Consider the following 18,434-nt stretch of genomic DNA (forward strand, 5'->3'; position numbering starts at 1 on the left):
CCCACATATAAAACAAGCCAGTCTGCTCTAAAATAGTCTTAACAGTATATGCCCAGTTTTTACCACTATAAGTTACACCATTGTCGGCATCTGTTTTTTAACATAATAAAAATTTTATACAATATAGTTCTTTCATTAAGTTTAAGAAGTTTTAACCAGTATTTGATCAATATTAGTTTTCTATGAATGGACATTGGTGTACGACCAAGTTCACCATATAACACATCTACATTGGTTGATTGTTTCACACATAACAATCTTCTACAAAACTTTGTATGTATAATTTCTATGTTCGGACCAGCATGATGCCCCCACACTTCTGCAGCATAATTTAATGTTGGTAAAACAATACTATCAAATAAACTTATCATTTGGGAAACTGGAAGTTCCAACTGGTTACATACAATAAATAGATTGTGTAGTGAATATGACGCATGTTGCGCAATATATTTTTGAGTTCTGTTCCAGTTCCCATTTTTAAAAAGATACACACCTAAATATTTAAAAGATTCTACAATTTCAATTCTAGTGTTATACAAAAAGAAATCATAAGATGTATGTCTACCATTTTCAAAAATCATTACTTTTGTTTTAGATACATTTAATTTCAGATTCCACATATTGCAATAATGTTCTATATCATTCAAGATAGATTGTAATGAATTTGGATCATGTGTGAAAACTACAGCGTCGTCTGCAAATAACAACAAAAATACCTGTATATCATCAATGTTAACAATACCAGGAATGTTCCTATTTATATTATTTAATATATCATTGAGAAAAAATAAACACAATATGCTACTTGCTGGATCTCCTTGTTTTACTCCAATCTTAGAATTAATTAGATCAGAATGCATGTTTTTATATTTAACAAAAGATTTAACAATACCATACATTGACTTGATTGCAGTAACAAATTTTGTACTTATATTTTCATTCAGTAACTTTCTCCATAATAAAACCCTATCAATACGGTCAAACATTTTCTCCCAATCTAGAAATGCTACATAGAGTTTCTTCTTACTCGACAAAGTCTTTGTTATTATAGCATGTAGAACAAAAATACAGTCAATAGTTGACTTATTCCTTTGAAAACCATATTGATTATCAATAAATTTTTCATGTTTATCAGCCCATTTAATAAGTCTATCAACTAATAATTTTGAGTATATTTTGGACAAAATATTATTTAAGGTAATTCCGCGAAAGTTTTTTGCTTCATGAGCTCCACCTTTAAAAATTGGTACTATAATACCTTCTCCCCAGCATTCAGGAAATACGCCATCATTAAATATTTTATTATAAAAGCGTGTGAGAAATGGACAAATTATATCAATTGAATTTTTAAATACTTCTGCAATCAGATGGTCAGTACCTGGGCATTTGGAATTGTTTTGCGAAAATATTGCATTTTTTATCTCCATCGATGTAAATTCAACATCTAAATCATTATCATATATGTAATCATTATGTACATCATTATTTTCATGATCATACAGTGGTGTAGAACCGTACAAACTATTAAAATGTATATACATATCATCAATACTTATGTTTCTATTTTCTATAGTAGGTTGCCTGTATTGTGTTCTCACATTTCTCCAAAAAGACTTTGGGTTACATTTTGCTAATTTTGACACTCGTTTCCCCTCTGTCTTTTTGAATAAACGTTTACATCTAAGTTTTATATTCTTATATACCTTTCTTTTATTTATGAAAATGCTTTTATTCTCGTTCGTTCTATTTCTCAAAAATACATTTCTTGCTCTATTTAATGCTTTTCTGGCCTCATAGCATTCTTTATCAAACCATTTTTTCTTAGTTTTTAAATTTGTTTCTCGATTAGTATTTTTGCATTTGCCAAATACTTTAAATGCATTATCTTGCATGTATGTCGTAAAAGATTTTATTGTTTCATTTACAGAAACATTATTTAAATTATTGCTTATCTGTGTAAGCCGTTCTATATCGACTGATAAATAATTTCGGAATATATCAACTTTTGAGTCATCCCACGCTAAAAATAGTTCATGGGTTGAACTTGGGTCACGTGGATTTTGTTGTGGGCGTATTCTCTCAATACAAAAATGAAGAGCATTGTGATCAGATAAATCATTTGGTTTACATATTTCAAATTCTTTAATATATTGAAAATCTTCATTACTTAATAAGAGATAATCAACTACGCTCATTCCATTATGACCAATAAATGTGTATTCACCTATAGATTTATCAAGGTGTAAACGACCGTTTGCTATTAATAGATTTGTCGCCTTACAAAAATCAATTAAACGTGTCCCATGTGCGTCAAGCACGTGGTCTTTGTTTACCCTTGTACAATTGTAATCATTCGCTAATAATAATACATTACTATCTAAATAACGATCAAATTCAATAAAATCTAATGCCAATGCCGTGCGACTATTCATGTCACCTGTAACAAGGACTTTTCCTAACATTTTATACTTTTCTATATCTATTTCTAATTGATTAAACATATCAATATCAAATCTGTTCAATACTTGTGAGTCACGTGGAGGGATATATGTGCAACAAAGATAAACGTCTGTATCACAAGTAATAATAGATTTACAAATTTTTAACCAGCATATACCACTTTGATTTTTGCTAATAATACTAATTTTGTCTTTCAAACTACATTTATAATAAATAGAAATCCCACCAGAGTGTCTTCCTTTTCTAGAATTTATAGATTTGTTTCCATATAAGTGTTCCGTACAATAGCCATCGATATTTAAATTATAATGGGAGTTTTTTGACAGCCACGTTTCTGTTAATAAAATAATGTCATTTTCCTTTATTATTTCTATAAAGTCAGGATCACAAAGTTTTCGAACCAGTCCATTTATATTCCAAGATAAAATGTGCAATTGCTCTTCTTGACACCTCTAAGAAGCGCTATGACTGGAACCACCTGTGTACTCCGTGTTATTCACGTATAATTTCTCCCCAACGAATCGGACATATTTTCCTTTCTTTTTTTCACTCTGGTAGACTGTACTAAGTTCTTTCCTCGCATCTCGCCACTCTTTGGGTATTTGTACTCCAACACCATATCTATGTTGCTTAAGGACATCCTTCATATGGAAAGCTGTATTCCTTACTATTTCTCTGTGACTATACTTGTGAAATTTCACAACAATCGGTCTTGGATTTTCGGGTTTGGTTAGTGTACCAAGGCGATGGGCTCTATCAAACTCTATCTCAGTACTGATTTTTAATGTATTTTTAATAAATTCTTTTACAATAGAGGCACATGAATTAGGGTCTGTTGCTGTATCATATGTTTGTGGCGAAACATTAATATTTTGGTCAGTGTTACTTGTAGAGGAACTTGTTAATAACATGGATGCTTCCGGTGATGTGGTATGTACTTCCGGTAAGCCATAAAATATTAGATTGTCCTTCATATTTCTAAATTCGTTGTCCAAGATGCGTGTTCTAAGTTCTTCCTGGGTTTTACTTAATGTTTCGATTGTAGAATTTAACGTGTCACATGATTTTGCATGGTCTTTACACTATCTTTAGTTGACGCTAATTCTGTTGTTTGCTTATCATACTTTTCACTGATAAATGTACTGTTGTTTTCTACATCGCAAACTCGCGACTCTATACTTTTTACCTTAATATTTAGATCATTGAGTTTCAAGCACATTGAGTTTACTACTTTTTCAATATTGTCAATTTTATCAAGTCGGGAGTCGATCTTATCAAGAGTTCATAGTTTCCATCATAGCTATAGCCCATGGTGGAGTTTGGTTTGTACCTTGATTCATCATTGGTGTACCTGGCGGTAGTGGACCAAGATATTGTTGATTATACTGATACGGAGGTGACTGCAATAATTGTCCAGTAAATGATTGTTGAAAAGTTCCATTAGTACTCATTTCACTATTTATTTTACTTACTGTTGGTGTATCGTATACAAATATGTCACTACTGTCCTAGGATGATAACTTGAGTCTTTGTTTACATAACAAAGACCAATAACAATGCGAAAAATAGGTTAGGCAGATCAATGCCACAATCTATAAAAATGAAAATAAAACTACATGTTATCATATGTCTTGTTAGCGCAGTAGGTAGAGCAACCGTGTCAGTAATGAGTTTATCCGTACAGACAGAAGTTCGACTACTGGTACATTTTTTTTTACCTCAGAACAGTCAATTGTTTGACCGGTTTTATGCATACATGAATATGAGATCGAATATTTTATTTCACTGTGATCAAAAAATAAAAAAAGAAAAAAGAATAGAAATAAAAAATAAATATATACTATAAAATATATATCATAAGAAGAAAACAAAAAGGAAAACGAAAATAAATGAATAATTATAATGATAAAAAACAGAGCAAGAAGAAAAACCTGTGGTTATAAAATGGCACTACTTGGGGTTCGAACCTATGAGAACAAAACTCTAAAAGTTACAAATAATTTCGATCTACCGACAGAACCATAACGGTAATACGCAAACGATACTGTAAGAATAATGCTATATAGTATTTGTAAGTGTTTACTTTTACGATATCGGATAATAATCCAGATAACCCCGTTTTTGGACTTTCCCATGTACCGTTAAGACCAAATTATCATCCTAGGACAGTACGTTGTTTCTTTCGTTTGTTTTGATTGTTTACGTCATCACTATCTCTGTTACTGTCCTAGGATGATAATTTGTTTTAATATCTAACTTTTCAGCAGATTCTACAATATGGTCAGCATTTTAATAACATATTTTTGACTGTTTATTGTATTTTGTCATAGATAAATCAAGAATGACACGTCGCGTGTGAAATCGATTTTAATATGACCTTGGGGCATATCGATCTCGATAAATTATCAGTTTAATGGATATCTGTGGAAACATGTTGTTTATAATGTAATAAAAGCTTATTAACTATAAAAATTAGCACATTATTAATTTTTGTTCAATATTACTTATACAATTATACGAACAACAAATAAGGAAACAGAAATCACTTTATTTCATATTTGCACTAAATACGACATAATAATTATATTTTGTTAAAATATACATTACGTATATGTACATGTATATATTTCAACCTATGATGCATAGTTTAATACATACTTGAAACAAATTATGATTTTTCGTACATCATATTTTGACTACATTTTTAAAATTTTAACCAATATATAACACATAGAAGAAAATTCATTAAGGTACTTAAATAAAATATTATATCAAAATAAATTGAGAAATATACAGTATATATCAATTGAATTTTTTTATAATTAATATGTATCATTTGTAATATTGACATCTTGAAAAAACATTTTATCAAGTATTTCTCGACCTCGCCTGTAATATCACCAACGGCAATTTGACACCTTCAATGTTTCCCTTCTTTGTGTAACTGGTCAGCAGTTTTCGATAATCCTTCTTTGTTTAACTGGTCAGCAGTTTCCTATATATTCTATATCGTCAGCTAATTCGTCAGCAGTTTAGTGCGACCCCTTCCATGATCGCACCGTTTGTCGGTGAGTTAGTAAATTCTGACCAAGCACCGGTAGACGCACGACAATGCGATACGGATATTATTCCAAATGTCGCTTCGCATTGTCGAGTGTCGCTTCGCGTTGTCGAGTATCGCTTCGCGTTGTCGAGTGTCGCTTCGCATTGTCGAGTGTCGCTTCGCAATGTTGAGCGTCGCGGTGTAAAAATCATAAAAATAACGCGACATTTACTCGACATTTTAAAAATGTCGCTTCGCGATGTCGAGTGTCACTTCGCATTGTCGAGCGTCGTATCGCATTGTCGCGTTGTCGTTTCGCATTGTCGAGTGTCGTGGTATGCACTTCTACCAACCTCGACACTCGACAATGCGAAGTGACAATGCGACAACGCGAAGTGACATCGCGACAACGCGAAGTGACATCGCGACGACGCGAAGCGACGCTCGACAATGCGAAGCGACACTCGACAACGCGAAGCGACATTTCTTAAATGTCGCCCTTTTTTACCGCGACATTTCTAGGCGACAGTGCGACATATCGTTTGACACTGTCGAGCGTCGCTTCGCATTGTCGCATATCGCTTCGCGTTGTCGAGCGTCGCTTCGCATTGTCGCGATGTCACTTCGCATTGTCGTGTGTCTACCCTTAGACGCGACGGACGACATTCTAAATGGCACGATAAGGACACCGTACCTAAAAGATGTTTGTAAATTATGATAATTTAACCAAACTTCAATAATTTGACCTTGACGGTATAGCAAATATCAGTTAAATTCCAATAACGTAACTTTCAAGGACAAGGTATTAAAAGTATCAATTTGACTTTTATCTACATGAAGGTACATGAAGGTCTTTTTGATTTTGATATACATGAAATTTTTATCCTAAAGAATGTTGTGTCTTAATATGAAGTCAATCGATTCATTAATAACAAAGTTATAGCCAGTTACAGCAAAAAGATGAAAATTTCAATACTTTGACATTCAAGGTCATGGTCATTTAAGAGTGATAATTAAGGACTGTCTGGTTAACTCGATGGTTTATCCAAAATATTATTATGTTGAAGTTTGAAGACAATCCATTCAAAAATAAAAACTTATGTTCAAAATTTGGAAATTCAACCTTGAAGGTCAAGGTCATTTATGAATGTCAAGTTTATTCTGGTTTTCTTGAAGGTCTTGTCCTAAGGGTTGTTGCGGACAATATACTAAGGTACTTAAAAGGGTATGATCAAGGTGAAAGTTTGCATACGGCAACGGCTACAGGAACTCCGCAATGACAATACCCCTATTTTTTATTATTTTTTTCCAAATAAAAAGCCGAGCTAAAAACGTCATTACCATTTATCAAAATCACCACTTTATAACTCTGTATATAAGGCAGATTTGGCGTTCTATATTTAAGTGTATATTTTTGTACATTGACTTATGTAGCTTTGCTGATCGTATATTCTACTTGTTGTTATACTAATGGAATACATGTTTAGAAATACGAAGCGATATGTACAGAACATTTTATATATATATGCGAAGAGATATAAAGAAAGAAGAAGTTTTCGTCTCAAAATAAAAAGATATATATAATCTAATTATGAAGAAATATATAGAAATGTAAACATTAAAGAGTGTTCTCGAGCTTATGATGCATTTATTCAAATTCATTTTCTTAAATCTGAGTACACATTATCAAACTAGGATTGAGCATGTTACAATAGGTATACCCCGAGCTTGTCACAGCTTTATTAATCAAATAAAAAATATTTAAAAAAAATACTATAGTTACGTTTGAATAGGCACTTTAGTGACATCGGAATCTAATAAGCTGAAAATGTTTTTACAGATATAATTATATTGTTATCGACGTTTTAGGACTTTTACAAATAATATTCGAAATAATGATTAAAACTGTGAGCTCAGTTCGCATTTAAACGAAAGGTCAACTCCTCTTTATTCAGTTTATTTTAATGAATTAAGGTGTTTTATATTTCCCCATTCCTGCCTATCTGCACGACCTCTGTTAAAGTTTGACATGTCGACGATATAAATGATAATGTTTATATGTTTAGAAATCTCTTCATACGGATATTATCACCTGCTACCACTGAGGTTTGTTTATGAGTGATACTGTGGAATGCTCACTATGTGGCAAAGAGAAGAATAAACAATAAATGACATGGAAAGAGTTAAGTTACAGCAATGAGTAATTATGTACACTAATATAAACCGTGTGGTACAACATTTCGTGACGCTATGCTATAGATATCATGCAACTATATCATCAATATCTATCAACATAAAACAAGTTAAATGTTGATGCTGCACATCAAAGACGCCGCCAAATGATGTGAATTGAAAATAGTTCTCTATTACAGTTGAATATCCGATGCACAAATCAATTTTTTCTCCATGTTCTTGGTATGTGCTCGTTGTTTAATAATTAAGTTGCATATTTTTGTGAAAAAGAAGAACCTAATGCATAAATTCACAAAGTAATACCATGTCTGAAATTCTGAAATGTTTGCCTGTTGCGACAAAGATTGAAACGTCTGGTCGAAGCAAAATAAATTGGATAACATGTAAAATTGTAATGATTGGTATACTTAAAATAAATTCAAGACAATATGTGCCTAGAATATGTCCATTTAAATATTTGTACGAATTGCATATTGTTCGAATGTTCTGCAGTGATCTCCCACGTAACCGGTGCAGTTTGGCGTACTTTCTTCACGGTTGAGGGAGAACCGCCTCTCTGATAGTGGGTGTGATTTAGGCTTTGTAACTTGCAATTTAATGATTCGACATGTGATATTGATCAAAGTTGTCCTGGTTCCCTTCCTCTCCGTCAACGAAGACTAAAAGCTAGAATATCATATTAAATTTGGCGACAATTTAAGGCGGATCCGAACTTCAACAGAGGCGGAGCAAATGAAGTGCGTGACACTGCCTCAGTCGTTACCTCTCTCAACGGTTAATTTTTAGAACGATCGACTATAGACTGGTTCATTGGCACGTTATTTATTTTGTAGATAAAATTAGATTATGATAAAAAAAATATGAGATTCAAACATGGCACTGTCACTTCAGTTAAACGTTTATTCTAATCCCTTAAAGCTCTGTGACATGTTGTACATCAGAAAAGCTATTTTTATTAGAAAATTTGAAAACAGTGTGATTTTGTTAAAACATAAAAATACACAAAATCAAGTCTAAATTTCCCCCATTGCTGTATAGAAAAATGCATATCTAATAACACCAAATATGTTTTTATAAATCATGAAAATAAATATTTTGTGTCTTTTAGTTCAAGTCGATTTCTTCTATATATCCTAGGTTGTCGGAAAATTATGAGAAAGCTGATGGCGTCTGTTTGCCAAGATGTGTTTTATACCAACATTATCTAGATTTCTGTAAAAAAATGAAATTTACTCCAGCGGGTGCAGCTACGTTCGGAAAGGTTTGTTCTTATTACTTTAAATCTTTACAATAAGACATAATGTTTTCAAGCAATAAATATTCTTATAAATACATAAATATAAAAACATTATATACATGTATTAATGTTGTTTACTTTTTCATCAAAAAGTAAATAACTGAAGTGTAATGTTTAAATATACATTTCAGATCATACGTCAGAGATTTCCAAAGCTGACAACAAGACGTCTAGGAACACGTGGGCAATCAAAGTATGTCAAAATAACTAGATTTATTTCCAATTTCTTTTCACAACCGTAGTTCAAGTAATTCGTATAGGTATAATAGCATGTAAGGTCAATATAAATATTGTTTAGTACAATACTATGGAAAGCCATGGCTGTCTGATACAGTAAACTCCGCTTATAACGAACTCACTGGGACATTCAAAACCTGTTCCTTATATCCGGAGTTCCTTGTAAGCATATAGCGAATTAGTTCGTTGTATCAGGAGTTTTTATAGCGAACAGATTTACATATAACGAACTGATTGTTTACCATTGTCCGCCATTTTTGAAGAGAATTTGATTAAGAAATAGAAATATTAGTCATTTATTTATATTTTAGACACACTACCCGAGAGCGTACTTTTTGGAATTTGATTGCTATTTCAGTTTTAGTTTTACTCCTTATCTCAATTTCACATAAAATATAATATTTTGTTTCTAAACTATTTTCGTTTTCTTTCCATGATTGAGAATAAACAAGATTTTCGATTTTTCCTTCCTTTTATATTGAATATCTTCTATTATAATTTAAGGGTGACTTTACTAATGAAAGATATAGATTTCTTTTCATTTAATTCAAGAGTACTTTGCAGTTTGCAATGGATCATGCTTGCAAGCATGAATGATTTTGTTGAAAACCGATTATAAATTATTATAATTATTTTACTCGAGCAAAACTATTGAAGAAAATAAATAAATTGGTGAAAAGAGCTCATGCTAAAAATAGCCAAAATAGAAAACTATACAAATTCATTTGAATAGATGTATTGAAGTACATCCAACGATAAACGGTACATTCGCTTGAGTTTTAATCCGTGAGTTGAAAATGCGGGATCTATTTACGGATAGCCAATATTTTGGAGTTCGTTATAAAAGTGTAATTTTCTGTACTATTAACTAAATTGGGACTAAGAAATGAGTTCCTTATAAGCGATAACTCCTTATAACCGTGTTCGCTATAACCATATATTTTTATATTAAATAAAGAAGGCCAAAATTCGGGCCAAAATAAATTGTTCACTATAACCGGAAGTTCGCTATAACCGTGTTCGCTATAAGTCAAGTTTACTGTATTGTTCTTTTTCAATTTATGTAACCATTTGGATAATATATGAGTTCACTTCGACTATATATGAATTGAAAACACCTTCTTATTTAACCGGAATCCATTATATTAATCCACAGTTACAATATATGAAACCATACCGTCAGTGTATGAAACCGAGTTAGCAATATATAAGTTGATTTTCTCAATATATGATTCCAATTCTTCAATATATGGTACCAAAGTAGCCATGTATGGAACCAGATGTCCTGATATGAAACCGAATTATCAATATATTAATTCATTTTTACAATATATGAAACCAATTTATCAATGTATGGAACCAAAGTAGCAATATATGAGTTGGTTATCACTTTATATGATACCAGTTCTTCAATATATGGTACCAAAATAGCCATATATCATATGGAACCAGATGTCTTTATGTGAAACCGAATTATCAATATATTAATTCATTTTTACAATATATGAAACCAATTTATCAATGTATGGAACCAAAGTAGCAATATATGAGTTGGTTATTACATTATATGATACCAATTCTTCAATATATGGTACCAAAATAGCCATATATGGAACCAGATGTCCTTATATGAAACCGAATTATCAATATATTAATTCATTTTTACAATATATGAAACCAATTTATCAATGTATGGAACCAAAGTAGCAATATATGACTTGATTATCACTTTATATGATACCAGTTCTTCAATATATGGTACCAAAGAAGCCATATATGGAACCAGATGCCCTTATATGAAACCGAATTATCAATATATTAAGTCATTTTTACAATATATGAAACCATTTTATTAATGTATGGAACCAAAGTAGCAGCTAGTATATAAGTTGATGTTACATTCTATGATAGCAATTTTCATTATATGGAACCAAAATAGCCTATTTTGAAGTAAACTCTTTAAAGGCCGAGGTCACTGGGTTCCACTTTTTCATGAAATCAATTATTATTTGACTGATTATTTTTTAAACTTTGTGAGTAGATTAACCTTGATGTGTCCTTCTGGCCATGTAAGCCGGTATAGTAACATACTATTATACAATAATGAAAGCGGGGATAGTAATATACACAATAATGTAAATATGGATAGTAACATAATTATACAGTAATGTACACGGGACTAGTAACATGTTCAATAATGTAAAAGGGATTGGAACACATACAAAAATGTACACGGGACTAGTAACACATTCATGAGTGTATGTTTTGCTATCATGTTTCTACTATGTCTAAGTATTGCTATCACGATAATTTAATATATTTTCTAATGCTGGGTCTATGTATCGTTATCACAATATTATAATATATTTTCTAATACTGTGTCTAAGAATCACTGTCAATCTTTTCTATTACTTTTATGATAATGTAATTTTTTCTGTCTTTGCATACAGATATCACTATTACGGTATTGGCATCAAGGAGACGTCAATATACTATCACTCTGTTTATTCCGGAAAAGGATTAACAAGGTACGATTACTTTTGAAACAAAATGTAGATTTCACAATGTGTAAAACATATTGTATTTCATTTGGATGTTACGAGTGTTTCATCATGAATGGAATGCATGGATGGAATACAACAATTTGTAAGTATGTGTTCTGAAGATTAGAGATTAGATCGTTACCATATGAGCTCTTGTATAAGTAACCATCTTTATCTCACTTGCTGACTTTACATGCTATTGAAATTTTTTTTCAATTATTACGGGTAGCAGTAAAGATTATTCTTCATTGTCAGTGTATCCAGTTTTCTTTGTTTGAATTTTTAAATACGATAATAAAATCCACTAGTATCCCCGAATTATTAATTTCTATATGATAACAAAACCTTTTAGTCGCCTTGAATTCTGTGAAGTTAGTTACCTTGAAGTCCGTGTATGTAACAAGATTCTTTAAATGAGACAGTAAAACCCATCAGTGTCCCCGGATTATTTTATGGTGAAAGTGAAATACACAAGTGTAACAAATAAATGTCTCTGAATTCCTTAAATGTAACAGCATAACCACTAATGTACCAAGATTATTTATGTGATAATGGAATCCACTAGTTTTTCAGGATTGTATTTAGGTTATAGTTGAACTTATTAGACTCTATAAAATTCTGTGAAATTGTTCCAAGATTCTTTGTGTGTGAATGTGAAACCCCACTATTGTTACACGATTCTTTGCGTGTGAAGTAAAAGCCCACCATTGTTCCAAGATTGTTTGTATGTGAAAGTGAAATCTCATCATTGTTCCAAGAATCTTTATGTGTGCAAGTGAAAATGAAACCTCACCATTGTTCCAAGTTTCTTTGCGTGTGAAAGTGAAACCCCTCTATTATTCTAAGATTATTTGTTTGTGAAAGTGAAACCCCACCATTTTTCCAAGATTCTTTGTATGTAAAAGTAAAACCCCACCATTGGTCAAAGAGTATTTGTATGTGAAAGTGAAACCCCACCATTGTTCCAAGATTCTTTGTATTTGAAAATGAAACCAAACCATTGTTCCAGAATTCTTTGTATGTGAAAATGAAACCCTACCATTGTTCCAAGATTCGTTGTGTGTGAAAGTGAAACCAACCATTGTTCCAAGATTCTTTGTATGTTAAAGTGAAACTCCACCTATGTTCCAAGATTGTTTGGATGTGAAAGTGAAACCTCATCATTTTTTCTAAAAATTTGTATGTGTCCAAGATTCTTTGTGTGTGAAAGTGAAATCCTATAATTGTTCTAAGATTATTTGTATGTGAAAGTGAAACCCCACCATTGTTCCAAGATTCATTGAATGTGAAACTGAAACCCCAGCATTGTTTCAAGATTCTTTGTGTGTGAAAGTGAAACCCCATAATTGTTCTAAGATTATTTGTATATGAAAGTGAAACCATACCATTGTTCCAAGATTTTTGTTTGTGTGTGAAGTGAAACACCACTATTGTTCCAAGATTCTTTGTGTGTGAAGTGAAACACCACTATCGTTCCAAAATTCTGTGTGTGTGAAAGTGAAACCCCACTATTGTTCCAAGATTCTTTGTGTGTGAAAGTGAAACCCTACCATTTATCCAACATTATTTCTTTTTGAAAGTGAAACCGCACCATTGTTACATGATTCTTTGTATGTGAAAGTGATACTCCTGCATTTTTCCAAAATTCTTTGTTTGTGAAAGTGAAACCCCAACATTGTTCCAAGATTTCTTGTAAGTAAAAGTAAAACCCCATCATTGTTACAAGATTCTTTGTATGTGAAAGTGAAACCCCACTATTGTTCCAAGATTCTTTGTGTGTTAAAGTGAAATCCGACCATTGTTCCAAGACTTTTGGTATGTTAAAATGAAACCTCATCATTGTTCCGAGATTCTTTGTGAGTGAAAGTTAAACCCCAATAGTTAGTGTTTCAAGATTCTTTGTGTGTGAAATTGAAACCCTTTAATTGTTCTAAGATTATTTGTATGTGAATGTGAAACCCACCATTGTTCCAAGATTATTTGTGTGTGAAAGTGAAGCACCACTACTGTTCGTTCCAGGATTCTTTGTATGTGAAAGGGAAATCCCACCATTGTTCCAAGATTATTTGTGTGTGAAAGTGAAACCACACCATTGTCCCAAGATTCTTTGCTAGTGAAAGTGAAACCCTACCATTGTTCCAAGATTATTTGTGTGTGAAAGTGAAGCACCACTTCTGTTCGTTCCAGGATTCTTTGTATGTGAAAGGGAGTTCCCACCATTTTTCCAAGATTCTTTGTATGTGAAAGTGAAACCACACCATTGTCCCAAGATTCTTTGCTAGTGAAAGTGAAACCCTACCATTGTTCCAAGATTATTTGTGTGTGAAAGTGAAACACCACTATTGTTCCAAGATTCTTTGTATGTGGAAGTAAAACCCCACCATTGTTCCAAGATTCTTTGTATATCAAGTGAAACCTCACCATTGTTCCAAGATTCTTTGTATTTAAAAGTGAAACCCCACTTTTGTTCCAATATTCTTTGTATGTGAAATGGAAAACCCAATATTGTTCCAAGATTCTTTGTGTGTGAAAGTGAAACCCCATTATTGTTCCAAGATTATTTGTGTGTGAAAGTGAAACCCCTTCATTGTTCCAGAAGTCTTTGTATGTGAAACCTCACCATTTTCCTAATATTCCTTGTATGTGAAAGCGTTGTTCAAAGAGTCTTTGTATGTGAAAGTGAAACTCTACCATTGTTCCAAGATTCTTTGTATGTGAAAGTGAAACCCCACCATTGTTCCAGGATTCTTTTGTATGTAAAAGTGAAACCCACTACTGTTCCAGATTTTTTGTGTGTGAAAGTGAAACCTACTACTGTTCCAAGATTCTTTGTATGTGAAAGTGAAACCCCGCTACTGTTCTAAGATTCTTTGTGTGTAATAGTGAAACCCACTACTGTTCCAAGATTTTTTGTATGTGAAAGTGAGCCAAGAACGCGACTGAAAAGAATGTCTCAATTCTGACTGAATTAAGGTAAATAATACTGTCGTTAATGGAACAATAACAAGAGCTGTCACAGAAGACAGCGAATCTCGACTAATAAAATACTGGACGCAGTAAGGAAGACAAACCTATAAAAGAAAAATCAATTATGCATAATTATGTATTATGTTATAGTAAAAAAATAACATTTGTTAACATAAATTCCAAGTTCAAGGGGGAATAATTTTAGAAATAGTCACGCGAGAGTTATGAATCTTGTCACACAACATGTGTGTAATGATAAGAAATATATATTTGAAGTTTGAAGTAAATACCTTAAAAAGTAAAGAGTTTATAATATTTCTTAAAGAAAATTCTAAGTTCAAAGAGAGATAAATCGAAAAATATTGCTTCAAGATTTATGAGCCTTGTCACATAAGATGTGATTGATGATAAGGGATAAGTATTTGAAGTTTGAAGTAGATACCTTTAAAACTAAAGAAGTTATAGTAAAAAAAATATTTGTTCAAGTAAAAAAATCTAAGTTTATCGAGAGATAATTCTTGCAATAATGGTACTTGAGTTTTGAACCTTGTCACATAATATGTACATGTAGTTAATAATCAGGAACATATAGAAGTATAAAGTTGATATCTTAAGAAATATATATGAAACAGTAAAAAATAATATTTTTTAAGGAAAATTTTAAGTTCAAGGGGAGATAAATCTGAAAATTATTGGTGCTGGAGTTATGAACCTTTTCCCATAAGATGTGGTTGATGATAAGGGAATGAAGTTGATCCCTTAAGAAATAAAGAAGTAACAGTAAAAATTAGTATTTTTTTAAGGGAAATTGTAAGTTCAAGTGGAGATAATCTGAAAATATTGGTGCTAGAGTTATGAACCTTGTCACATAAGATGTGGTTGAAGATAAGGAACATATATTTGAAGTTTGAAGTTGATACCTTAAGAAATGAAAAAGTTATAGTGAAAAATATTTTACTGCTGAAATCTGGACGCGGGCGAGTAGGACAGCTCTCCATATACTTCGTATAGTCGAGCTAAAAATAACAAGCAATTATCATAGTATTGCAAGAGTCCCCTACCGGTTAGAACCCCAGCAACATTCTGAAGGGCCATTGGTCATGAATTATGCCATTGAATGAATGAATGAATGAATGAATGGATGAATGAATGAATGAATTAATTAATGAATGAATGAATGAATGAATGAATGAATGAATGAAGGAACTTAAATCTTTTTAGTTCTTACTTTGTCTATATCTTAGTTATGTGTTAAGTTTCCCTGCCTAGTAAGGAAATTATGTTTATATATGTATATGGAGTTATCCTACTCAGATTACCAAAAGATCAATTTTCTTAGGATGAATATGTATAACTAATGTTTCAACTTTTCCCTATTTTAAGTAAATTTGTTAGAAAAGTTATTTAAAAGGTGATCTTATCTCAGGAAACAGTTTTTTAGGAATGGAGAGACAGACCAACTGACAGAGACCCTGAGAGTAAATGTTTAAACATCGCTGGTTGTTACCAGAATATAACATTTTTAAAAGGGAAATTCTTAAATTAAGAGGAGATAACTCTTTTGACATAAAAATGCTAGACTCATGAACATTGTCATACATAATGTGAGTGTAACAAAGAACAATTATCCAAAGATACTAATTGAAGTCACAAAGAAGAAAAGTGAAAAAATATCATTTTTCAAATATACCATTTACAGTAAGAAAGAAGAAAATTGAAAAAAAAATCAAGTAAATTTCAAGTTCAAAATGATTATAATCATGGAAAACCATGTCTTATAAATCTAATCACATATGAAGTAGGTGTTGATAATAAATGTCTTTTTTAAATTTGAAGTAAATTCAAGGAAAAATAAGAAAGTTAAAGAACGAGTTAGAAAAATTGAAGGTTTAAGGAGGAGATAATTCTGGAAATATGGGCGCTAGATTTATAACCCTCGTCCTTCTCCTCTTCCTCGTCCTCAAAGTCATTACTATTGATTTTGATGAAATCTTAGCAAGATGGAGTTATCCTTTTTAAAAAGGGCACAGTTGCGGCTATGTTAGCAATTTTCAATCACCACGTCATGTTGTCCTAAACTTTATTGACCGGACGTGCCGACATGGGTCAACATAATTCATGTCACATACAGTAAACAACGCAAAATACAGACACATGTAAAAGACGTTGTAATAACGTTATGTCTACATGTCGCTATGTCTACATGTCTTGTTGACTTAAATTTAGACGAGAAATCGCGTTCTTTTTTTAACGGCACGCCGCCATCTTTGAATGAAAAATGAACTTTTTATTTATCACTCTTTTTGGTGGAAATGCCTGAAAACCAGATATATGTATTAACACGCTCCACAATTTCCCGCTTCATCTGGTATATGTTGCCAGCAGAACTATTTGATATTACAAAAGTTATAGCTTACTTGAAACTCGAAGCGGGCCAAATTTTTTATGAATATACAAAATGAATTGTAACATTACCTCCGCCAGTCTCCCCCACCCCCTATTTTCTTTAAATTTACTGGCCATTAAATTGTTTGTTTCCACCCCCCACCCCCCATTGATAAGCCCCTCCTTCCTCCTAGCCCCCATGTTAATTATGACGAATAGGATTAAGATGGAAAGATGAATTAATTATGTCGACAATACATCCTTAATGTCAGACGACATAAATTTATCCTACTTATAACATCACGAGGGTGTACCTTATACGTTTCCTACGGAAGCTTGTATGTACCCCCGCTATGAAGACATGAAGTCGTCTCCCTCGACTTATAGAACACAACAAGTCGTCAAAATTACGTGTGAATACCATAATTATGTCTCGTAAGATAGCCAAGGCCGTCAACTTCATTGCCGCCTACTCCGCAAAATCTTCACTCCACAAAATTATAATTGCTTACTTCACACCACTAGGCAACCAACTTGTAAACCGACACATTGACAGTTCCATTTTGTTTGAAAAATCGGATGAATAAAAAACATTTTTTTGAATTTTGCTCTGAAAACTATCTAGAATGATAGAGAATGGTCTTAGAAAATAAATCTGAACACCAATATCTTTAATTAAGTCATTAACGCTGTACAGACGTTTGAATGCAAAAGCCGTTAAAAGAATGTTATTTCAATGTTGAAAAACAGTTGAATATCACTTTTATTTTACTATAAATACTCTGTATTTCGCTTGAGAAAACATAAAATGAAATTAAATAAACATAAAAAAAACTTCATCAACGTTTTCAAAATTTGTTATTCTCATAATGATTGTGCAAACGGGTCTGTAGACAATTTTCTGTTGCTTTTTTCAACCGTTACCCTTTACAAAATGTTGCTATTACAAACTGTGAGGCGAAAACAAATTTCACCACCAAAAATCTTGATTTTGAGTAATGTTTGCCACGGCCTTAGTGATTATATTACTGCTCATCAGTAGTTGCATAGAGTTCTATATATTTGATCAGGGAAAAGTGTATATAACACAGATCCTAACTTCAACAATTTTATGATTTAACTTATCAGTTTATTTGTTATTTCAGGATTTCTGGAATCAAGTTAAAGACAGAGGTATCAGGTTTTTGACATTTTGTAAGCTTTAATAGAGACATCATATCTCTCATCGACTTAAACTATACTGCTTTTCAAAATAATTTACATCAAGGTCTATTTAATATCGTATCATAGCAAATTTATATTGATTCCC

At 32.1% G+C, this 18,434-nt stretch overlaps 1 protein-coding gene across 1 annotated transcript in view; it reads left to right on the top strand.

Moving 5' to 3' along the window:
- Positions 1-18,298, top strand: part of LOC132743298 (DNA-binding protein RFX6-like) — a gene marked incomplete at its 3' end in the record, with an annotated part of 61,054 nt that extends 42,756 nt beyond the window's left edge. Inside the window, 4 exon segments of the mRNA XM_060731837.1 lie at positions 8,834-8,957; positions 9,125-9,186; positions 11,681-11,758; positions 18,271-18,298. Of these exon segments, the coding sequence (XP_060587820.1) occupies positions 8,834-8,957; positions 9,125-9,186; positions 11,681-11,758; positions 18,271-18,298 (292 nt within the window).
- Positions 18,299-18,434: the final 136 nt, after the last annotated feature.

Source organism: Ruditapes philippinarum, unplaced genomic scaffold, assembly GCF_026571515.1.
Source record: "Ruditapes philippinarum isolate M1 unplaced genomic scaffold, ASM2657151v2 ctg547_1_1_1_1, whole genome shotgun sequence".
NCBI classification, from domain to species: Eukaryota; Metazoa; Mollusca; class Bivalvia; order Venerida; family Veneridae; genus Ruditapes; species Ruditapes philippinarum.